Source organism: Pogonomyrmex barbatus, unplaced genomic scaffold (assembly GCF_055798465.1).
Source record: "Pogonomyrmex barbatus isolate J1 unplaced genomic scaffold, ASM5579846v1 scaffold9, whole genome shotgun sequence".
NCBI classification, from domain to species: Eukaryota; Metazoa; Arthropoda; class Insecta; order Hymenoptera; family Formicidae; genus Pogonomyrmex; species Pogonomyrmex barbatus.
In genome coordinates this window covers 2421816-2448422 of record NW_028297193.1, presented here as the reverse complement: position 1 = coordinate 2448422, position 26607 = coordinate 2421816, and the positions used below count along the sequence as shown (strand labels likewise).

Sequence of the window (26607 nt, the reverse complement as noted above, 5' to 3'; positions counted from 1 at the left end):
CCCCCTGCTTCTTTTTTTCCCCCCAGCGCGACCCCGGTAATAACGATTACTTATTTCATTGTCGGTTATCGCGCGTGTCCGGCCACGCTGTGGCAGCCCGTTGATTGCAGTATATTACGAGGCAAGTATCCGCTACCACAATAACGATTCCGGGATTTTCAGCAGTTTCCAATTGCACGCCCTCGTATCTGTGAGAAGAATATAAATTAATTTGAGAAATTCAATACCTGAAAACTCGCAAGACACGTTGATTCATTTATTTGCTACGCGAATGAAAACGAAAGAAAAAAAGAACCGAATAGGACCGAAACCCCCAAATTCTAGTTTCACGCGAACATGATTTTTTTCTTCGAACATTTAGAGAAAAAAAAATTTTTTTTAAGATTAAAATTTTTCAAGTTATATCTTAACTGAGTGAGTATATCGCGATAATATTACTTAACGCCAGATTGCAGATTATCTCGAAGCGGCTAATTAGCTGAACGTAATTACTCGCGATCAACTGATTCTTAGTCCGATTTCTCAGAAAGAACACAGTACTTTCATCAGAAAGTTCATGATCGAACTCGAAAAACTTTTTAACATTCGCAACGAGTTTCCGCGATTGTGAATGCGGAAAATGCGAGATCGTACTTTATTCGTATAATAGTGCTATGTAATTAATTCGACTAATTGCGAGAGAGAGCGAAATAAGTGTATTTTTCGATAGAAGTCTCTACGCCATGAAGATTGCCTGATGTAACCGACATAAATGAGAAGTTCATAAAAAAGTTAGAATTTATTGAGTTTACTTCAACTGAGAATAATCTCCACTGTTGTTACAATAGAACAATAGAATTATAATTAAGATATTAATGCGCATTTTGTTGCTTATATTATAAAATAAATTATGGACATTTATACATAATTTTATATAATTTTATGTGATAATAATTGATAATGTAATTTAATGTAAATAATAAACTTATTTCATGTAATTTCTCAGATAATACAGATATAACAGAAATAATTGCATTAAATCTGAATGTTAGGAAAATTATAAATAATAAAATAAAAAAAGAAAAATCACGCTTTGTGGTACCACGTTTTATACACACACACACACACACACACACACACACACACACACACACACACACACACACACACACACACACACACACACACACACACACACACACACACACACACACACACACACACACACACACACACACACATCATAAATAAGTTTCATAATTTTTGAGGTTTGAAACAATTTGGAGAAGGATCCAGTTTATCAAAACTGTAAAAAAATATTCTTCTTTTTTAATACCTGGATTAATTAAAGAACACTTTTTAAAATTCTTGAGTGAAATAAGATATCTCATATATCAGATAAAACTTTTTTATTTCTGTAGCTGTTGTAAGATACGTGTTGTAAGATTTTTAAGCTTCTCTCTTAAAATATAAGAATATTCACAAAAGTAGAATAATCTTGAATTTTCTCGGCCGTGCAACATTTTCTTCACAGGAGAAAAAGTTAATTTAATTACCGCGTGTTTTAACAGGATTATAAAAGATAAATGTTTAAAAATGGAATAAACTTATTGTTTCGCACTATACCGTGACAGTATAAAGAAAGAAGCCGGAAATTTCTTGATGCACGATTATACCGTAAGCACGGCATTAAAGCTGTAACGTGATTAAATTCAAAGCGTAAGTAAACTGTGTAAAGTAATTTTGCGATTAAAATCAAGTAATCGCGGTAATTGTCCCGTGTAATACAACGACAAAGTATATTTGTTAATTAAAGTACAAGCAGGCAGAAATACACAAAAACTCATACTCAAAACTCCACAATTACGTCTGCATATAAATCTCAAATTATCATTACAAGATTTATAGATGAAAGCAAAGAATATTTTTTTACATTTAGCAAAAATAAGTCTTGGAATAAGTTTTGGAAAGAAAGAAATTACTATTCATTTTCTCGCAGTTCTTATAATTTCCCTGGATATCCAAATGTTTTATATTTATAATTCTAATCACAAATATAAAAATTTATTCAAGTATATTATTCTAAAAATTATTATATATTGAAATCATAATTTTCCAAAAATAGTTAAATTAATTAAATGATTGTCCCGTTTTACAATTTTATACAAGGACACGTTTAGAAAAATAGGTCGATAATAATTTATGATAATTTTTCATTTGTTGTTGCACTTTTGAAAGCACTACATAAGTATACTATATGTCATTTAATTGTAACATATCTGTCGTGTAGTGTACGGTAACAGAAAGATACGGTTATCATGGAATGAATGGTGCAAAATGCGCCGACAATGTCTCGACCGTTTACAGAAGCGTCATCCGCGCAGATAGATTTTGCCGATCGATGTAATCTATTCCAACCAGCTATCGGGTTAGCGTAAAATTCGCACGATGATCCTCTCTCTCGCGCCCCCTTTGCCGCACTCGGTCCTCCCGCTCGCACCCAGCCGCGCTTCCCTTTCGTCTTTCTACACTCTAACGGGGGGAGGGGGGGGGGGGTTCCACCGCTGCCGATCGGGGTCAGACACTTGGATTTCACACGATTTATAATGCAGCTCTTTCGAATAGGATGGAATACGAAAGAGGGCACGAGATGGGCACGAATCAGGAATACGATCGTCATATACGTGAATTCGTTGAAAATATTTTTGCATTCGCTTCAAAAATATCGCCGAAAGCAAACAAAATACACTATAATCCTCTCTCTCTCTCTCTCTCTCTAACGTATTCACAATTACTATTTTTCTAAAAGTGTAACATGCATAAATGTTATATATGCATGTTACAATTTTAGAAAAATAGCAATTAACATGTCTTTTTAACTTATCTTATTTTTATGTATGCTTTGTTTGCAGTACGATACGAAATGCGCAATTCGCTATCGAGTAGATGATAATATTCATTATTGTGATAAATATTCTTGAAAGTTTTTCAAGGTATAAGTTATTGTAAATAATTTCAACGATTACGATTAAGATGCTTACGCAAATTTCAAAATGTCGGCTTAAAACAGGAGCGTGTTTCCTCCCCCACGTATATGTTAACCCTAACAATCTCCGATATGCTTCGACTGAAGCCAACCGCAACAGCAGACGTCGAGTTTGGCATTACAGGGGCTAAATCCCATCAAACCAATCACGGCCCGGCCCACGGCTATGAGATGTCCTTCAATCACTTTCCTACCCTTCTCATCCATCGTCAGTACACACAGTTCTGCCCTAAATTGCCCCCGTCGTTTGTATTTGATACGTACTTGTAGTGTAATTTACTTAAAGAAGATACTTACAAATGAACTCGTAATAGACGGGTTGTTTATAATAATTTGTGTCTATAATAACTTAACTTTCTGCCTTACAGTAGACGTTCTAGAAGGGAAATATCTAATAATAATATTAATTTTATCGATGTATTTTATTTAACTTTGGCGATATGAAGAAGTTTCTGAAATGATTTTAAGTATTAAAAATGATAATAAAGATTAGAAACCATTGCAAGTAATTGTTCTTCAATTATTGGCAAAAATAGAATAATATGATAAAAAGTGAATAATTAAATGAAGAAAAATTAATATTATTTACTATTATTATTCCTTTGTTACTATGAATAAACGCAAATTGTCTTCAATATTATTTGAAACCAAATAATATTTTAAAATCTTGTGTTGAAATATATTTTTCATATTACATTTTATCTTTGCATTTTATTTTGACTTTGCAGCTACTTAGATTTATGAAATTCAAAGGCTCTTTTCGTTTGCGTTATCTTAAAAATTCAAATTAGATTCCCCAAATGACCTAAATCTGATGCAATTATGCTTAATATTTAGTCGTCCATAAAATTGACATTCTCGCGAATTGATGGAACGAAAATGAATGCGAATAACGAATAGGAAAATCATTTATCAAAAATAAGGAATTGCGCTGGACAATTTACATTCTACTCGACGAGCAACGTCTCGTTAACGCAGCAATCTCATTCCTTCTCCCTATTCGTACTTTTCCGAGCACGGAGGGGATGCATACCCTATCAATGTCAAACACGAAGAGAATTCCTGAAATTGCATTCGACGGATCATCGAAAAAGCAGCACCGTATTATGCTAAAGAGTGCGGTTCTCATATCAGAAATTCTCCATTTCTGCGCTAATCATATAACACATCAAATATATGTAAAGCTATTCTTGTAAAACATACCTGTTTTTTTTTTAAGTCATTATTAAAACAAGTGTATAGCTGCATTATTAACAAAATATAGCTGAATCACCAAAGTTATCACACAATTGAAAATAATATATTAATATATAATAAAAGTGCATTTTTACGTTTTGTTGTATAACGAAGGCACCGAATGTGAAAGTTTGATCTCGGGAAATTTGAAAATTTTTATTTCATGAATATAAAGTAAAGAGGAAAAAATACGACGGAAATATGTTGTTTTTACATTTAACGGTCTTGATAAGATAACATGCGCATCATTATAGTATATAGTATATACTCTTAACACCTTTGCAATAATACATACAATTTGTGTTATTTTTATTTTTAGTTTCTATTTTTATTCTAACATTAAATTGAAAGACTTTTAACAAGACAATTACAGCCTATATAAGGTTTTTCGAAAATATTTTCGCAGTCGTCGTATTTGCGTTTGCGATATACGTCGCTATAGCTCAGTTACGTTATTTTATTGTGTGTTATATCAGCTATTTGCTAAAAAAAGAACAGAGAAACACTCTCTGTTCGCCTTACTAATTCTATCAATGGTAACTATCATTTTTGGTGCTAAAATAATAGTTCAGTACGAATGGAAATACATTAATTTTACTTGGGACAGTATGACCCAGATGGCGAATGCGGTTAAATCTGGCCATTATGATTTCACCAAGTGTCTTTTATATGATGCTGACAAATGGCCACATGGTAGGTTAAAGACAGACTACTGAAAGAAATGATAACGACATTTCATACAGAAATATAAATATTTTTATTGTATTAAAACTTGGTTATTTTATTATTACAATTACATATTTTATTACAAATTACATAATTAATTATTCTATATTCATGTTTTATTGTATATTTTAATGTTGCTAAAGCATTACAATTAGCGATATAAATATCTTTTAATAACGTGTAGATTTAATTTACAAACAGATCTTTTATAGATAATAGAATATTTGTTACTATACCGAAAGAAGCGGGTCCAGGTTCACCCGCTACTTTGGCGACAGTAAGTAATAAAAGGGAACCAGAAAGTCCACGTCTAACCCCGTATCCAGATTGGAGTTGGCATAATTGTAGATGTAATGACATTCATTGTATTGTAAATGTTCATCGAATACACGTAAGCTTTAGTATTTTTCGCCCAAACAATTATTACATTTAGTTATTACAATTAAAAGGATTAACACACTTTATTATATGTGTATCACATATATATAAATACACACAATAGTCATGAGGTAGAAAAAAAATTTCTTTATCTCAGGTTAAATGCAATTATATCTTTGTTCTGGATAATGGCAAAATCGGGATGAGCCAAGTTTGTAACCCAAAACTATTGGTCTTTAATTTATCAAATAATAAATTAGTTAAGACGATTTATATTCCATCTGATCTTGCTAATAACAAAGCTGGTTCTGATGGATGTTAACACCTTACGTTCACGCCCCCAAGGGATGCTCGCGATTACTAGATACAATGATTGTTAGTATATTATTTTTTATTAATGTATCTTGTTTTTATATAATATGGCAGTATATGATATATATACATGTCACATTTTATTAATGCGGATATTACTTATATGTTTAGTTGTACTGTGTCTCGTATTCTATGATTTAAGTCAATATGCGATTAAATCATTCAGTATATACTCAAATATACACAGGTATTCATGGCTGACAAGCAAGGTAACGGTTTTAGTGGTATACGATTCGAATAGGAGACGTATGTGCAGAGTCGAATCTGATTATATGAAACCGACCAATACTTCTTTTAACATAGGACATGAAGATTTTACTTATATAGGCGGTATCTGCAGCATGACAGTCGTTTATGATTGCAAGTAGTCACTTTTTAATATAAAAAGTATCATTTCAATTATTAAATGTGAAATTTATTACATATACAAAACAAAATTAAGAAATTTATATTTAACTTTAAACTAATACTTGTATTTTTTCATTTTTACTTATACGTATATTTTTCTTTTCTTAATTCTCAATTTTATTTATATTTATTTATATTTATTTATATTTAGCAAAGATGCTAATAATCATTCATAAATTATAGAAAATTTCCTTAGATAATCGATAATATAATCATTAATTTCCCTAATTTTTTTTGTAAATATTATATAGATTTGTTTTATTCTGCTATATCATCGAAGGAAATGTATAAAATGAGGATAGAATATATATTAAAATGTTCAAATAAAGAAACGGCTAATAAACAAACGAAATGCGTGAAAAAGTTATCAAGTCAGACAGGACCAATAGCATCAGATGGATGTGCATTAATGTACAGCGATACCACTGCTATGTCCATCAAAGGCATGAACGTTTGTAAGAAAGATGGCGCTAGAAATGCAGTAAGATAGCCAATTTTCTTCTACATAAATTCGATAAAGAATTATTTCAAACTCTACTAATGATTATCACAATAATTGATGATTATAACAATAATTGTTAGTAGCACAATTTTATATAAAATAAAATTTTAATTTTAAGGTGGTACTAGCGCAAAATTCCGTAACACTGCAAGCTGTAAGTGGATTGAAAACTATAGTAGGTGCTAATACAAATAAAAAAAATGATATACTAATAGCCTTGTCAAACAGATTTCAAAAATTCGCTAATCAAAATATAAATTTCACTGAAATAAATTTCCGCTATCTGGAAACGAAATTGTCAGAAGTAAAGAAGGAGATAAATTAATTTCTTTCAATTATTATTAATTTTAATAACGAATATAATAAACACACATTTTAACACATATATATAATTATTATAAACATATAATTTTATGATGTATAATTGCAAAATATAATAAATATAATTAATAAATCCTAACAAGATTTGCAAATCTTTTTTCTCTTTCAATTTAATTTTAATTTCAAAGAATGTGATAGATTGTATGAATTATATATATATATATATATATATATATATATATATATATACATACATATATATATCTTGTTAGGATTTATTACACACACACACACACACACACACACACACACAAAACACGCGCGCACGCGCATAATTCTATGAGTAATTAATGTTATAATATGTTACAGAAAATAAATGTATGTTTTTATATAATATTTTATGAATCATTCTTTATAAAAGATATATCCAGAATGTATAATATATATAACATGCATAATATATACCTATATTTAATTATCAAATTATCATTTAGGATTCTTATCTTTATAATATCGTCGAAATATATAAATATACAAAGGAAATAAATATCCTGAGCGAAAAGCACTCGCATGAAACTTTGAGGACTTTTACATAAACGTAGGTAAAGCACGATGAGAGTCAAGCATGATATGTTCTCTCGATTTTACGAGGCAGGGAAGGGAAAAGAAGATGAAGTCGCGAACGGAAAGAATGAGCGGGGAGTGGATCGTACTCCTCTACATCCTTCGCGAAGGACTCATGAATCATGGTACCGACTAGGAGGTAAAACTCCTCATCCGTTATCAGCTTGGCAATAAAACTCTTGCCCTCTTCTAATAGACACGACACCCCGCCGTCCCAGCTTCGATCTCTTCGCAACCCAGATTCGCCCAACGCTCACCACAGTTGAGAAAAGAAAAATCTGATTCACGTTAGATAGTGACAACTTCAGTTCGGAGATATCTCTATACCTGTCCGATTGAGTTCTCCGCGAGAACTCTTTTTTTTTTTTTATTATAGATATGACGACGTATTCAAGCTTGAATTTGCGAGAAAACTAAATTTTATTCTCCCATGAGGTTTTACTTCCAGGAAACTTTTCTTTAGCCGGTACATACATATATATTAAGAGCTAAAAACTAATAAAATTTAAGAGCTAAAAGCGAATAAAATTAGAAACTAAGAATTGTTTTGTACTTTATAAAAGAAAAAAAATTATTAAAAGGCAAGATTGAAGTATCAAATAACAATCTCAGTGTTAGAATCTGTGTTTATCAAGCAGAAAATCCGTTTCCAATTTCACTCTGAGTATTGATAAAGGAAAAACTGTTGGAGGATCATCTTCTTCTTAATCAAAATTTATTGATCCATTTCTTAATTTATGGTTTATCGTTTAAAGAATGAATAATAACTAATAATTATGAAAAAGTTATAAAACTTTTATATAAATATAAAAAAAAATAGAAATAAAACTATCATGCAAACTAAAAAACAATATATGAATAAGAATATACTTTTTTTTTACTTTTATCTATTTGTATACAATTTTTTTTTTATTTTTACGATGTGTATTTAAAGAAATTGTTCTTCTATTCTTATTAATTATTAATTAATTGTAAATTAAAAAATATGAATCAATAGGTCAACAAATTCGTTTATTTGAGACTTCAATTTATTCTGAAAATGTAAGTAATTTAATAAATATCACGTAAATTACGCTTGTAACTCTGGACGTTTTGTGTATCAACGCAGAAGTGTTAAAGACATCAGTTGACAATTTACTAATTTCTATATGATATTATATGGACTTCATGATCGAGTTACGCGCAATTTCAAGCGCGTATGATTAGCTTGAATCGGCCATGCTACAAAAAGCGCCAATCTTTCATATTACTCCTCTCGTTATCGTCGCAGATCCGATAATCCAATTAAAAGTGGCGGTTATATCATTCGCAGGGTTTATTGCGGAGCCAAATGGTGTCGTATTCATCGGCCAGTGGACTTCTCTGTCGCAAATGATATAATTCGTTTAAATGATCCGTGAGGTATAACAAGCGCGAACAATATTTCACAAAATTCTCTGATCCGCTTTAGCGATATGCATTAATGTATCAATGATGTAGTTCATTAATTTCTTCTCGATCATCGCCTCTCATTCTGTACTCGAAGAGAGATGGGACTATTCGGTGGTCTCAAGAGAATGCAAAATTGAATGCAGAATTTGATTCGAGAAAGCGAACAGTAATGCAAATACAACTGATCCGATCATCGATTATGTTCGATTATATGTCCTATAATATATTTTATTTATCTTTCCGTTATTTAATAATCAAAACAATCAAAACAAAAAATTAACATATAAGTTCCATTTATAGTAATCTTAAGGAAAAGAATTATAACCGAGAAAAGAGACATAAATGAAAAAGCGATTTTTATTGTCGAATACAAAAGAGGCCATCTAAGAATAAATAAGATGCATAACCGTAAAATAAAAGTCTTTATATAAATCGCAATATAAAGATAAAAAATAATATTTCTATTATAAAACATTTAAAAAAATGAAAAAAAGTGAAGATAAAAGATGTGCAAATATTTTCTAAAAGCAGATACATAACGATGCATCGTTTCAATTTTATGATTTTTATTCTGAAATTACTGCAGAATAATGTACTCAATCGATCTTGAATATTTATTACATCCGCTTACATTTAAAGCCACTCACTCCATCAATTAAGTACAGCTTATAAAAACATAAATTAATTTCTTTCGACATAACATATATATATATATGCTTGAACTTTTATATTCCACTTTCTCAATTTTCTATCTATTTACTCATTCTACGAGCCGGAGAGAATGGTAGAGATCTACTGCTCCAGTTACTTATGCCATGTCCCGACTTTCCGACCCAATATCTCTCTCTCTCACACCCGTACACACACATGCGCGCGCGATTGGTATCCGACGCCTTGCCGATCGCCGCGCCGTTTCATCCCGCGAGAGGAAACGCGACAAAACTTAGACGGCGAAAAGTTTCGCCGTTACAATATAAAAGTTTCACGCGGCGAAGGAACGAAGGAACAAGGATCGCACGCTCGACAAACGGACAGGCTCCTAACGCGGCGGGAGCAATCGCAATTGCGCCGCGTACGGATTCGCATTCGATCGCATTTCTCTCTTCCTTTCTATTTCTCCCTCATCGCCCGCACCCTCCCGCGCGGGCGCGGGCGCGGGCGCGACACGGTGGTAATCGAATTCCACGGATTCGCAATTATTTCGAAAGTTCACGACCGATGGTAGGTTTAACGATCCGTACGTGATAACGACGAGCGTGATCTAGAAATCCACCGCGCGCCGCGGCGCCAGATGTATTTCCGACGTACGTGAGATTTTCACCCTATGGGCGCAGGGGTGGAGAATCTTCGGGTTGCGAAGCCCCGAATTTAAGCGATGGTCGAGTCTCGTTTTTTTTTTTTTTGCTTCAAGCGATTCGAACGAAATCGTTTCGAACGTCTGATCCGTGGATTTAACACGTCTGGACTTCCGTTCGTATTTTCCGAAGTAAAATAAAAATATACACGCCCAAGAGATTCATAACACCAAGAGAATCATTGATCATTACATCGTTTTTTGTTATCGCTCGCAATCAGTCTAGCCATTAATAATCTCTGACGACTCGCGAGTTATATCGATCTTCTAATTCTTTTGTTCATCGCCCATTTGCATTGTCCGTATTTTCGACGAGTGTCAAATCTGCTCCTGTCGATATTTCGCAAGCTTCCGTTTCTCGCCCTTCTCCTCTCTCGCTCATGCTCGATACGCTCGTCTGGCAGGATACAGAGCGCAAATAAAAGTATGTGTCGGGGAGCGATTTGCGGAAAACGGGACGAAATCGTCCCGGTGACGCGAACATCGTTCACTTGACGGAAATACTTGTAACAGTTTTTATACAGATTCACGCACGCATATATACACGAAAAACAACAACCTGCAGCTTTAAAATGTTATCCAAATCGAATATAGCAAAAATCGTACATGTTAAAAATACTATTCTTATAAAAAGAAGTCTTTAGAATTATATAAAGAATAATATCTAAAGGTGTTTCAAAAGTGGAAGTCAATTACTTGTAGGAAGGTTGGCGACCCAAGAGCAAAAAAAAATTGGTATAAACATAAATCTAAAAATGCGTTGTTTTCACTATTATCGCTATTTTATGATGAAATTTCAAATTACTTTGCTTTAGATTTTTTTTTTTATCAAAATTGAAAGAAAAGGTAGGCCTTTATTTAGAAAAGATGAGTTTTATAATTAAGGTCAAAATTGCGGGCTACTCAACACTACTCAAGATACATGAAGATACAGTCCGCTTAGCATTTGGCAAATATATACACACATATATATATATATATATATATATATATATATATATATATATTTATATAGATATTATATTTCGCACAGGCATATGAAATATGAAATTTAATACAATTCGGTCTGTGAATGACTCCCCGTTGGGAACGAAAATTTAAAATCAAACGAGATTGCTTTCGGATATTCAAACTTTATTCTCTGTTCAGCACATTAAAAATAGAAATCCATTTTTGGCGGAGACGTAAACTTTTCCGTGTGATGTGGAATATCTGCTACTGCAACTGTTCCGTCTTTCCCCAAGACATTAGAAATGGCATTTAAAACTGGAAGCGTTTCAGATTTATCGTACATGAAATGAACGGAAAAAATTTTTGCTGGGAAATCTAAAAATTTGGCTAGATACAGATCTGAAAACGATTTTGTTGAACCTTCAAAATTATTATATGCAATATTCAAATTGACTGTTAGAAGATCAAACATTTTTGCAGTATTATCATCATATTGAAGTGTTTCCTACAAAATAACTTTGATGGACCAACAAAATTATTTTCAGATCTATATCTGGTCAAATTTACAGATTTACCAGCAAAAGTTTTTTCCGTATAGGATACCTCAAATGCACGTCACGTTTGATTTCAGTCTCGAATATATATTCGCGGAATTACATTTAATCTTCGTTAGCGAAAATCTGAGTGCCATCTCTTTATTAAGTATTATCGTTGAATCGTTGGTGATCTTGAATGAATTATCTGTCCAAATACGGGGAAATATTTTCCGTATGTTACCACGAACACAAGTGGCACAATAACGTTTGCTGGCACTACGAACGCATTATCGCACCTTCGTTACAATGGCGATATCACTCGCCTGCGGCGAGAACCTATTGCTCTTAAAAATATATATCGACAGCACTGGCGATTGATAATTCATAGTCGACATTAAATCACCTCGCGGTTCGACCGCTTTTTCGCGAAACCGTTGCGAGTTAAATATTGCATCGTACGCTCGCGCAACGTCCGTTTGCATTTGAGCTTAAATATCAACGTCACGAATCTCGATAGACGACGGACACATCTGTTTCTTTTCGTGGACGGCGAAGAGGAATAATTTACAACGTCAAGCACTGCAAATGATGGAATAAGTTTTTCGAAATTATTAAATGAAGTGTCAATGAAGAGGAATTTATTCAGACGGATTACTCGTTGTCGCGATTATTTCGCATTCAAACGGCGACGCATTTGTCCGCATGAGATAACACTGACGTTTTCGTGGTGGATTAATAAAGCTCCGCCGATCGCGTCGTTCCGATTTTATTAATCTCCGAGACCTCAACTCCGAGAGAGAGAGAGAGAGAGAGAGAGAGAGAGAGAGAGAGAGAGAAAGAGAGAGAGACAGGCGATAGCGTTAATGCGATCCGGCAATCGCGGCAATGCAAAATGACGCAAGTTGCTCCGTTTAAGGACGGCCTCCCCAAAACGGGTTCCCTATCTCGTATCGCGCATAATCGGATTAACGTAAGTTCTCCCGTGCTTTCCTTTAAGTTCCAGTTAACTTTCCATAGGAGAGTATCCGTGACGCTTGAGCGATCCAAACGCTTCAGCGATATCGCGGTTACATCGGAGTTTGCTTGTTGCATGTCACGAGCGCAGGTACCACTTGTAATCTTCGGCAAGTCCCCTTCCCTCTTCCCTCAAGATTCCCTTTTAAATCCGGTTTTTTACAATTGAGTTAAAAAGTGTCTGTGCCACAAAGTCAAAAATTTTTTTATGAACATTTATTATGATTATTATGATTAATATATAATAATTATAAAATTTAATATTAATTAATTTTATTCGAATAATCGTCTGTTACAAACAAGGAACTTATGATATTTTTAATGCGTTAAAATGAACGCGTACAACCTGTATGAACTATTTTTGCAGTGATTCCAAAATAAAAAAAAAAAATCGCTCCAAATTTGATTCTTTTACGCGTATCGAAGAAGCGTTGAGATATTCTCGTGGACGCTACGCAATGAATCACGAACAACACATCTAAAATGACGTAAATTGGTCGGTCTCCATAACGTTTATACATCGCCACCGCCGCGTGCGAACAACGACACGGGCCGATTTTACAAAAGCGTTGCAAATTCACGCCGCGTACGAATATACGTGTCGATCGAGGGATTATCATTGATTTGCGGTCCGCGAATTTGCGGAGCCGCCGGCCGCCGAGGCGTAAATTGCGACGGATTAATCGCGGATCAGACGCGCATTGAAACGCACGCGCACGAATAATACTTCCTGAATAATTCTCGCTCGTTTCATTATTTCCTTTCTCTGCCGCGCGCGGAATATACTCTGCGGCGGCCGCGGAAAATAATCGCGCCGGATGGGTAAATAGCTTTCGACTCGCCGAAATAATTTAATTCCCGATTAACGATGTTATCTCGCCGGCTGGGCCAGATGATTTGCCCGGCGCGATATTTTAGGGTCGGAGAGTTTTACGTTTGTTCGCACGCACTCATCAGCGCCGGTCGAATTTAACGTCTGTTTCGACTCCCGCATTTCCGGTTTTGATACATGGAGCCCCTTTTTTTTTTCATTTTAAGCCGGATATAAAAGTGCGATGGGATTTTCGCTGCGCCGTCAAAAATGGCTGTTAGCGACCGAGCGATTTGTTTTTAATCCATTTTACAGCGATGTCAGTATTACGTCGACAAGGATTTATCCGTTGTACTTGCATTAAAAAACGAATGATCGAACTGAATTGAATTAGGGGGGGGGAGGGGGGAAAGCATGCGGAAGACTGAGACGTTTAATTAGAATAGAAGTTTTAATCGAGATGTCATTACACGCCAGTTGAAACAACATTACGTTGTCTTTTCTAATGACAGCGGCCATGCGATCACGGCCGTGGACAGCATCAAAATTCCGTCAATGTCAAATATCGTAGTCGACAGCGGCATTCACCGTGGCATTCGACGTATTAAACCATACGTGTTAAACCGTGTAACGGTCGCAAACCACTGGCTCGTGAATTATTCCAAGCTCGACGTGCACAAATACGGGAAGGGACGGGAGTCAAATATCCTTGTCGCGAGCAATTTGTATGGTCTTGATACCCCGACGTTTATAAGACGCCTGGAATTTTCGTCGCGGAAACAATGCCTGTCGCATGACGACGGTTCGGGCGCATTTTATTACGCGATTACAGTACAGAAACGTCCCGGTGAATGGACGTAAATCTCGCTGATTTTCGTAGAGGACAACACCGGGTATTCCTCTGTATTGCGACTGTCGGGGAATCAAGAGACACGCCACACCGACAAATTAGTGTCAGCGCGAGGTGTATGCCAGTTAGCAGAAACAGAAACTACAATCGGATTCTTTCCTTCTCGCAAGGAGAGAAAGATACGTTGTCAACGAAATAATTGGCACGCAGTCGCTCAATAAAAGTCTGGTCGTTCGAGACATTTTACGCTCCAGCGCACGTGACAATTAAAAGAACGGAAAGATCATCGCGTGATACAGATATGGATTTCTAAAAATATAGGTTTTTTTTTTATAATAGATCTCTATAGTCGTAATATACATTTAACCGTCTAAGTGTGTAATTAATAATATTTTTATACGAGTAAATTAATTAAATATTGCATGAAAATGAAAAACACGTCGATTAATCAATGATAAAATTGATTACTTATTAAAATCCTTAATATAATATTTCACATATTAAACAATGCATCGTGCTCTACGAAAAAATGTTTTATGTTTTTATTTTTCATATTTTAATGTCTCGTCGCTTGACGTGAGCTCATTTTCACGACACAGTGATTTCTGACACGTTATTTCTAGATCGTTTTCTGTATATACAAAAAACAATTTTATATTACAAATGTCTTATCCAGCAGAGAGTGTAAATCGTGTCTACGAATATTCATGTCGCCACGCGATTTGCATTCATTATTGCCCGCTCACAAATTATTATCACCAAATTTTTTCGGCATTTGCCGAATCGATGTTAGCAAATTCTCTTCCCGACGCGTCTCGCGAATTTTCCGAGTGCCAGAGTTCAGGTTCTCTTGCTCTCAAAGTTCTATAAAAAAATCATGCATTTTCCAGGAAAAAAAAGTAGTTTTATCTTCTAGAGAAAACCATGCCACTAATTTTACATCGCAAAATTAATGAATCTAAAGTTTCAATTATCGCATTATTATGTCATGTGTATTATAATTAAAGATCATTTCCAGTTTTATCGAATTTTATGAAAATATGTAATAAGATGCAAATTTTAAGAAGCATTAGACACTACGTATATGTATATACACGAAACTGTATATAAACGAATTATACCAATAGACTATTCTTTAAAAATTTTCTTTATATATGTTTATATTTTTTGTAATAAAATTAACAAATTTTTCACTTCTAATAGTTCCTACACTGTATATAAATATAACATAATTTCAACTGAATTAAATTTTTATTATTTTGGCCTGTTTAAATATTAAGTCATTGTTGTCTGTTTATTAGTTTCCCTGCTATATTAAAATATGAGATATTAATTGAATTTAAAATTTACAATTACATACGCACATCAAACACAGTAATTAACTCGGTGGTAATTATCCTAATACCACAAATCGGCGCGATTAATCAATAATCAGATTAGCTTATTATCACAATAATGTCAATTAAGCTCTCCTCCGTGAAAGAAATTGCGAAAGAAAAATCCAACTCGCCAAGAGATGAATGATTTGTCGATTATACAAAATTTTGAAGAAAACGAGAAGATAAAGTTAACATTGCGAGGAAATGGTGCAGCGAGAAATTGCATCAATCTCCTTCTTTCCTCGCTCTTGCCGCACCAGAGAACGTACAGGGCTAATAATTTCTAAACCATCCTCGAACGACTCGGCGAAGCTAACCGTTTATCATCGTGGACACATTCGGAGCGGGAACAAAAGATGGTTTTCCGAAAAGGAGGTCCGAGAGATCGGAGACGAAGGAGAGTGAGCTGAGTCAAGGCTGACGAAAATGCCGTGGAAATAATGTCGAGCATACGTCACCATACGTAAAATATGAAACGAGAGGTTTTACAAAACACGCGTCATTTCACGGCCCGATTTACCGCGCACGTAGCGCGACGTTAACTGCACTTTTTCAGGATATTATACGCGCCGTTTTTCCATTTCACCATTTCACCTCCTCCTCCCGTCATAATACGCGAATTGCGCTTTCGACCATCTGCTTAATGCGATGCATCTCGTCCGCGTAAAGCTGTTCGACGTTGAAATCAATCCAATCGATACTCGGGGTCTCGTTCGCGTAATTCGAGGTAGGTCGACGGTTTGTGATGTAGACCGGATAAACCCGAACCTATATAATCTGGACTAACACGCCCGATATCTAAATAAACATTTGTCTGGCAGGACTGGCAAATTTGTGGAAAATATTTTTCAAGTTTTTTTAGTATCAAAGAACAGAGATATTTTCGCGATCTCGATCGAAAATAATTTAATCTCACTGAGATTGTTGACATAATTAATATCTCGGTTTTTTTACACCGTATCTCCGTTATTTTTTATTTCATTTTGGAAACTCATTTTTCATTTTACGAGCATAAGATAATAGCGGTTGTCATTTAATTTTGAGAAAACACTCTGAGAACAATTATATTTTATCTGCAATCGACAAATATATTTAGATATAATATATATATGGATAAACATATTACTAAATTTAAAAACTCATTAAGAAATTTTTATTTAATATCACTTTATTTTCATATAAAGTAAAGGGATATTTTAATTAAAGAAATAATATCAAAATTACCTTAATCTTGATTATAGGTAATAGGTCAGTTAAGGTCAATAAAAAATTATGTTTCATACTAAGTAATATTTAATAATTACTCGAGTGTATATAAACTCAAACTTAAAGAATGCATAAGTATCCTCGTTAAAAATTTACTCGTAACCTGAATGTCCCTTTCATCAGAGTACACGAAAGTTACTTCCGGCACAACTGATGCGAACAACATGGGAACGGACAGGGGTGTGGGCACAGCCCTCCAACGAGACAGATTAACATTGTCGGTACCTCGTCGATGTCGATCAACGTCCGTGACACGGGAACGTATTTGTCGTATATCTGTTAACGGGGTGGCGTTCCGCGATCAACGGTACACGAGTGTTACAAGGTTACGAGGTTACAACGTGTATTTAGGGATAAGAAATGTAACATCAGATTGATCACGACAAATTTATATAATAGATAAAGAGGATACGAATGAATTTCTTCATCAGTATGATATTTGGAACGATTGATTTTTTTTTTTTTTTTTTGTATTTACGCTACGATAATTTTGATATTATTACAATATCAAAATGAATATCTCTAATAACCGCGTCCCATATTGTGCGGCATTAGAGAAATTTTTACAATGTAATGTAATATATAAATAGAAGGGAAGAACAATATGCTTTTATCAATCATCTTTCATTTCAGTAACGAATAAATTGAAAAGCTAGAAAATTGATGAACGCTTTTTGTGCGATTTTATTTGTTACTTTGCTAATTTTAAAATTTTTATTAGATTTTATTATAATATATTTTTATTAGATTAACAATAGATAATTGATTCTTTGTAGTATTAAATTGAAGAAAAGTCGTGCGTGCGTGCGATTGCGTTCCGAACATTTTGTCAAAATTTTGTACGTTTAATTAATTAGTCATCATGCAGCAAAAATGCAAATTGATATATCGATAACATTGAAGTTTTCATTTATTACTTTGACTCATTTGATAGTGTCATTGATGGTATCGACACGTGGATCGTATTACGTTACGCAATCGGTTATCTATCGTCCCGACATATATCGGTGTGAAATTTCGAAACCAAAGTACTTCCATTTGGATACCAACGCGATTCGTCAGAATAAACGTGGCAGCACGTTAAATTGAATCAAAATTATTGATATATATATCGACTTGATACCATCATTCATATAACTGCAATCGACGCCGCAGTGATGCGTATCAACCATAATTCTGACAAAGGCATACGTAGCCCATGGTCACGTCGAGGCTTAGAAAGCTCTTTGCCTCCATTATTCTCCTCATTCACCTTTTTTGTTCTCTCTTCCGCGGTAGCCCTCTTCTCCTTTGAGCTAATAATGACGAACATGATCCACATTAGAAAGCCCGGGCCGCTTCGAGTGCAGCACAGTCAAGTGCATTGCGAGTTAGCTGCTATCTCGTATTTCGCTATTGCCAACAAGGTACTATTAAAAACTGTTAGTTTTACGAGAGTTTGCATAGTTCAGTTGTGGAAAAGTTCACCGTGCGTGAATGCCTTCTCGGCAAATAACGCTGTGAGAGTAAAAAGCAATAGATCAGAACAACTATGGACCGTACGAGAAATTAACTTACGAAAGAGAAACCTTGATAATAGTCAGTTTATTTATAATGTCTCTTTAAATAGGAAATAACTGCAAACTATAAAAATAATTATTGTAAAAGTTTGATAAATATCAAATGTACGAGCATAAGTGCATAAAGTCGAAAATATTTGCCTGCTAAATATAAATACGTAGATCATTAATAAGATCGAGTCATATTGTTGTCTCGATAGTTAAATCGAGAAAAATTTTAAATATTACATCGTGAAGATATTAGAACAAAAATTTACAAGGAAAATCTAATATATATTTTACAACAATAAAAATTATACAAATTAAGATTACACAGTACTCATGATTATTTCACATTATATATTATTACGTTGAATATATTTTAAAAATAACATGATAAAAAAAATTGAAATTAATATACATTTTGTATCAGTTTGGAAATTTCTGAAATTAAAGACGATAAATTCATCTTTAATGGATAAGGAGGTTTTTGTGTCACTTTGTGTCTGCAAAATGACACAACAAAAATGCACAAAATAAATGCCTCGGAAGGGAGGATGTATAAAGGATGAAAGGCAGATCCTTACCGCTGGCGCAAAATGGGAACGGATGAATCGATTCGTTCGTTCGGGACGATACTTGATCGATTATCGAAATAATGAACGGTAATTTCCGCGACATGAAGAGCCCATTGCGGTGCATTTCAGCGCTGGGAAGACTGCAGCGGGCTATTTAATACGGTTGCATGCGCTTTTTTCTGTTACAGACCGGCCTCGTGAATGAACGCGAGATGGACGTCTGAATCGAAGCCGTCATGGCCCCGTTTCTATTGATCCTGCCATTACTGGCATCGCTGCGCTACCTGATACAGCCGATCGGTAAGCGATGCTCCTCTTCAATGTCCGCTCGCCGGAAGAATGCAACGACAGCGCTAAATGCGAGCGCTGATGGCCATGTCGATGCGATCCATGCTTTCAGATATCTCCTTAGAAAGGCATTTGGTTGACTTTAATCGATAATCAATTGACATGTTAAACAAATTACTGTGATTAACGATCGTCCTCGTTCACTCTGCTCGACAGCTGGCAATGTGACAAGGATCGATAAGTATAATGAACGTTACACTTTTTAAACTCGCGAATAATGTGTAAAATATTCCCTCGTGGTATTTTTAATATTGCTATAATTACTAATAATATTGCTATAATTACCAATAATTGTTTCACTTTATGGATATGTAATTATAGAAGACTCCTTGCGATATTATCTTTTTCTTTTTCTTTCTTTTTTTCTTTCTTTTTTTTTTTTTTAATAACTGTAAGAGTGAAAAAGTACAACTTAGTGCTCCGGCTTAAAAATAACTTTTAATAATCTTTCTATTTACACAGACAACCATTTACGTGTAATATCTGTGAGGATATTAATGGAGAATGTGAATGATATCAAATGATCCTTGATAACTATCGAGATGCTTCCGATAGGGAATTTAGGCAACCCTCTCGTATTCGTGGAAGCCGAACGGAACTTCGTTGTTTCCTATCCACGATTTATGATCTTCGTGCGCTAACGAGTTCCTCTCTCATGTGATAAGAATCGTCTCGATAACGGTTAATAGCTAGAACAAGGGACGAGGGGAAGGAAGAAGGTAGAAAGATAAACGGGGAGAGTGGGAAAAACAAAGAATATCGACAGGCGTATCATTTTCCCGCTTTATCACCGCTCGACAGAGTAATTGACATACCATAAATATTCCCGATATTCCCGATAACGTTTATTTTAATGAGAGGAAAGAGAGGCAGATACATATCTTGGTAAATTAATAGCGCAATTGTAAAGTACAATATTACAAGTACGAATATTTGTTACAGAATTTATTGCCACAGTTTTTAACTCTTTTTTTTTCTGCGTTTCGTATCATTTATCGAACAGGAAATCAAAGCTCGTGTGTGTGTATATAAAATACATTTCTATCTTCTTGTCTACAAAGAATATGATACAAATGAAAATGCAGAGATACCGAAAGTATTTTCAAATATATACATTTTATATCATTCGCGCATAATATATTTCTGAAACTATTGACTTGGACGTTAAAATATTATAAAGGTAGCTGAAGTTAGTACTCTTATCGATTCATCGTGAAATTTTGCATTATTCCCGCGCGCTCCGCGCTCGGAATCCAGCGGACCGTGAGGCAAAAGTTTCGCGAGCATACGACCAGTAGTCGAATTATACGCGTTAAACCGTGAAAATGTCGGCTCCGTCTATTTTATTATTCTTCGTGTATCGCACAGTTCATCGGGCGCGAATGAAAACGGAAATGCCAAATAGCGTGCCGCGACTCGCACGCTATATTACATTGCCTCGCTTACGTTAACGCGGATTTATCGCCGCCCACCGAATCCAAAACGAAACTTTGGCGCGCGCCTTAGCGCACGTTTTCGTGAGTACACCCTGTATGAAAACCGCAACGAAAACAAACGCTTTTAGCTGGAAGAGCGTTGGTAGTTAATTTACGGTGCGAAGATCCTGGAGCTTGCATAAGACGGAGATACAAATCTTGGAGTATACCCGAGGTCGTTTGTCCGACGAGATTCCGGATACGCTGTTAGTCAAACAGCATGCCGTAAATGTATATCATGCCTGACGTCTTTAATAGTAGCGAGATATTTTATATAAATGTCGCAAAAAGTTTGACGTAATTATTACCGCGTGGAGGATCGACGCGTACCATCGACGCTAATATCACCGATCCCATATTAAATGCATTTTAATATATGAATAGCATGAATTCCAAATCGGTTAGTTTTATAATATTCGGCTGTCACCGCATTAATATTCAATCACATCGTAGGAGCTCGAACATTCCGTGCCATTTAATTTAGTATGAAACGTTTTGCACTTTTCACGAAGAACTTCACTGGCTCGATAAGAAAAATTGTCGATCGTTGTGTCGAAACAAATCGATCCCCAATGCCGTAGAGGCTTCACTTCTCGCGCGTCAAAATCACTCGAAATCCCAATGGGATACAGTCCGGTCCTTATCATGATAATGCATGATGCTGCAACAGTGGTAGCCGAAGAGATATACAAGAGAAGAGTTGCAACGCAACTTACTGCATCCGTAGATGCAATTCCCCCCAAGTGTGAAGGGATAGGGGAAAGAGAGAGGGGGGAGAGAGAACCCGCGGGGGTGAAAGGGATGTGATGGAACTGCAAAATTCCGGTACAGCGTGCGCCTCATTTCAGACGTCGACGTCTGAAATCGTAACGCCCCATGTGTACGGTATTCTCTGGGAACGTCCATTTTTTAGTAGGTCATATCCCTCGGTGGTATTTCCGGATCTTGCCATGCCCCCTTACAAGCTCACATTAGCTCACGTACACTCTCAATCACGTGTAAATCAAATGGTATGCATATCATTCACTCACGCTTTTCCGTTAGTTTAAAAGAAACTTAAACTTTGTTAAGATTATCTGCTATAAAAAGATCTGTCAAGATGTCGTGCTATCTTGTCTTTGAAAAATAAATTAAAAAGAAAAAAAATCTTTAAAATTGGATATTTAAATATATTCTAAAACAAAATAGCATTTCATAAAATGTACAATGTGCAATTAAAATGTAATGTTTTAAATTTACACTTTAATTTTACTGACAGTTGTCAATAAAATCTTATATCTATAAATAAGTTGAAGAAAATTATAAAAGTAGGAAGATATATAAATATATATAAATATTATATTATATTTTATATTATATTATATAATATTATATTATATAAAAAGCAACACATAGACATACATTTATTCAAAATAATTCATTCTATTTTATTTTTAGACGAATAGTATTACAGCTAAAATCACCATATGAAGCCATATAAAATATTTTTCTCAAATAATTTATATCATTTTAATTAAAAGCTTTTTTCTGTTTTTCCATAGTTCTGTTTTCCCAACTCTAAAAGTAATTCTGAAAAATATAGATATTATATAAGTATAAAACATTATAGCATTAAAAATGAAAAAGTACGAAAAGAAATAACAAAATGTTTTAAAATCTAGGACTGTTATATTTTCTTGTTTATCATAATAATAATTAAATGTCCATCGTAAAATCGTCTAAAAAGTGAACATGCAAGGTGATTCGACATCTTTCGTTAACTATCGAGAGCAACGTCAAGAGCTGCAGCTAATAAAATCGTTGCATCACGAAATAAGGGAAACGTAAAAGCATCATTTCCGACAAGGTGGAAGCAGCGGAAGTGTGCACGAGTAAACGAAACTGCTGTCGTTGCTTTAACTGCAGTATAGCCAGTGCGGTAATGACGAGTAAACTTAGTTTGCAGTCAGCCCTGCGAGACCGAATATATTCTACTATCAGTTTTACCAAAAGAATATTAGCACATCATTGTTCACAATACACGCACTTTTATTCATCAAGAAACATCCATATTGTTATAAAGTTAACGCAGCCATAAAGAAAAAAAAAAACAGGAAATTAAAAAATGAATACATATTTTTGTAGTGCTATTTTTTTTTTTGCTAATTAGTTGCTCCATTTTCGATTCTTTTGTATTTCGTACATGTAGATTTGATTGTGTGGTACTCTATATAGGTAATATTATTTTGTAAAAACATTAAATTTCTGACACGTTTTTGCGCTATGACAGAGCAATAAAGTAGCAACAAATTCTGATATATATATATATATATATATATATATATATATATATATTTTTTGTGTACACTTATATATATTTTTTTTTTTATTATGTGAGTTCAGTTTAATAGGAAGCTAGCCTGTCATGGACACGATTTTTTGATAAACGGCGAGAGCAACAAATTAGCACATAAATAGTAAATAATACTAAATTTTTTTATGAGTATGAAATCAATTTGCAATGATGAGGGTACCAACTTAATAGAAACAGGAACTGACAGAAATTAATTATAGTAGAGCACGTAGCAGTTTTTTTCATATGAGTGGTTGCAGTCGATAATAGGTTTCGCTGATTAAAAAGAAAGCCGCGACGAGAATTTTATGAAAAAGTTTCGAGACGATTACTCAAATTTTGATAATAAAATTTGAATAATCATGATGAATAACGATGAATTTAAGATTCTTTATTTATAACATATTATGCCTAACATAATATGTTTTTATGATATATGTTTTATAAAATTATAAAATTTTATTGTTAAATGAAAAATTGCTTCTTGAACGAAACGCACAACTGATTTAATTTAATAACTTACCGTAAATATTAAAATAAGCCCATTCCAATATTTATTATTGATTTAGTACATGGCACATATGGTGAATACTTAAATAAATATTATTTATTAAAATTCAGTTTTTATTAAAGATTAAATTATTGATATTTATTAAATACTAAATTATTGATATTTATATTAATTTATAATTATAATGTTAAAGTAAATTATAATGTTGAAATTTACTACAGAAATTTATAATTTTATTTTTTTATGTTTGATACTTTATTCGTCGAATTATAATTATCGTCGAAAAACAAAATAAGTAGAATGTTTTAATTTTTATTAATCGAATAATTTTTAAAATGTTATAGACTACAATCACACTTACGTGTATATTGAAATAGTTCGATAAAAGAAGGAATATATTTTCAGCATTGAACTTTTCCTAAATGTTAACTCTCCATGTAGTGTATTAAATAATAAACTGTCTGGCCAGTTGTTTTCTCTAATATGTTACATATTTAAGATAAGATCTGAATATATGGGATATATATATATAGAAGGAATTGTACGCGAGAATACATTTTAATTGTTACATCTCAGAGATGTTTAAAATTTTTTTGAATATCAAATTCATTTTAAACTCTTAAGAATTTTGAATTTTTGTCGAGATTTTAAGCTTTTCTAATTTTAATCTTTACATCATTAGTTAATAGGGATATGTGTGAGTTTGAATAAAATTTTCTATTGAAATCTAATGAAATGAGTTTCACATTAATGTATATGGCCATGCGCATTGATATTAGACGAAAGGAAAAAGAGAAATTAGATATAACATTAGAATATCCGGAAATTAAATAATATTGATCTCCGTATTACATTCGCGTGTAAACAAGGCACGTGCTCTACGAAACTGGGCAGACATGCGAACCGAGGCCGTATAGCGATGTCCGAGAATTTAATATCCCGCTAATTGCAAATATATTGTAAGAGAAGCCAGAGAGGATGGGAGAAAACGAATATCGAATCCCGTCGTCGCAACCTTTTAATCGCGGCGCAATTTAAAATAGCATCACGGTGTTTTGATTGCATCGAAATCGCGTGTTCCAACCTACCCGCGTATTTATTTGATACAGAAATATATTTGTTTCCAATACCGCGTTAACGCTATAAACAATAATAACTTCTATCGACGTAATTGAGTGCTAAGACTAATTAATATATTTAAATGTAATTACTCAATACTCTAGGTTATATATATGTGAAATAGTAAAATATGATTTATTACATAAGAATGGAAATACAAAAGAAAAAGAGAAAGAAAAAATATAAGTATTTTTATTAAATAAGCACATTTTTTTATTAATATTAAATAATTAAATATGTATTAATTTAATTCATATTTTATATTTATGCGCTAATTTAGATTATCCTTTAATTTATTATTAGAAAGTAGAAATTCTTTAGACAATATCGACAATCTTGTATAAATACATGGTGTATCTTAAAACGCTATATAATCGCCATATATAACGAATAATAGATTTAAAATAGATTTTAAATTTTACCCGATTTACCTTAATCACCGAATAATAATTTGATAAGCGTAAACTGAGCGACGGTCGATGCGAAAAATTTTTTGCGAACGAATGCCTCTGGCATTCTGAACCTGCTAAACAGAGTACAGCATCTGTGTTCTGTTACATATATCGGTATGAACCGATATTTGAACGTCAATTTATCGTTACAGCGAATACGTGTTCTCTGACGAAACTTTCACTCTGATGAATTTCGCAGGTGTAATTTTATTCGTCGGATAAAATTTCGCATGAACTTTCTAGAGAGATATTTCAACTTGGAAATATGGATAAACATGAATATTATCTTCTGGACAACAACTCGATATTGGGATTTTATCGCACAAATTGTAGTATTATATTCGTACCGTTTTCTCCGTTCAATTATCTTTATAACTGCAAAATACAGTATTCTGTATTATTACAAATATATGTCACAAAAATATACATTGTGCATTTAATAAAATGTGCAAAATATAAGATGTAACGAAATAACTGATGAGAAAGATATTAAAATAATCAAAATTATTAAATAGAAGTAAAGTCTAATTCTAAAAATGTCTAATAATTCTAAGACATTATAGACATTTAATGCCGATATGTATATGTGCGTGTGTGCGCACGCGCGCGCGCACCACACACACACACACACACACACACACACACACACACACACACACACACAAAGTACCACACACAATAAGTAGATTTCGAATTTGGGCAATTTAAGAAAAGATACCAAGATATCCTAAATTTCTGCTAAATTTAAAAGAAAGAACAGTTGGATAAATGTCTGACAAATTAGTGATTTATCCGAAATGTTATTATATCCTAATTAGCAATCTGTATATGAGCATGATACGTAAAACGTATATACTTTGACAGTATTAAGGATCGTATTAAAAATCGCTCTAAATAGACCTTTACGTTAACGGCTTTCTCATGCACACACGACAAGACCTTTGTGCGATGGTGGTCAAAGCCCTTTCGCTATCGATCGTGTCCGTTCTATCGTGAATAGTGGGCAACTTTAGCCGCTGAAGTTGATCAATCGAGCAATAACCATTAATACATCCGCGATCGTTTGCGCA

General features: G+C 33.8%; 1 protein-coding gene and 1 pseudogene across 3 annotated transcripts in view; both read left to right on the top strand.

Moving 5' to 3' along the window:
• Positions 1 to 26607, top strand: part of LOC105428798 (igLON family member 5) — a 134310-nt gene that overhangs the window by 67966 nt on the left and 39737 nt on the right. For all 3 annotated transcript variants that reach the window (XM_089084674.1, XM_089084673.1, XM_089084675.1), the window contains one exon: positions 19489 to 19600. In XM_089084674.1, coding sequence (XP_088940800.1) covers positions 19537 to 19600 — 64 coding nt within the window. In that variant the 5' untranslated portion in view covers positions 19489 to 19536. The remainder of the gene's footprint in view (positions 1 to 19488; positions 19601 to 26607) is intronic.
• Positions 4013 to 7095, top strand: LOC105428971 (royal jelly protein-like protein; annotated as a pseudogene).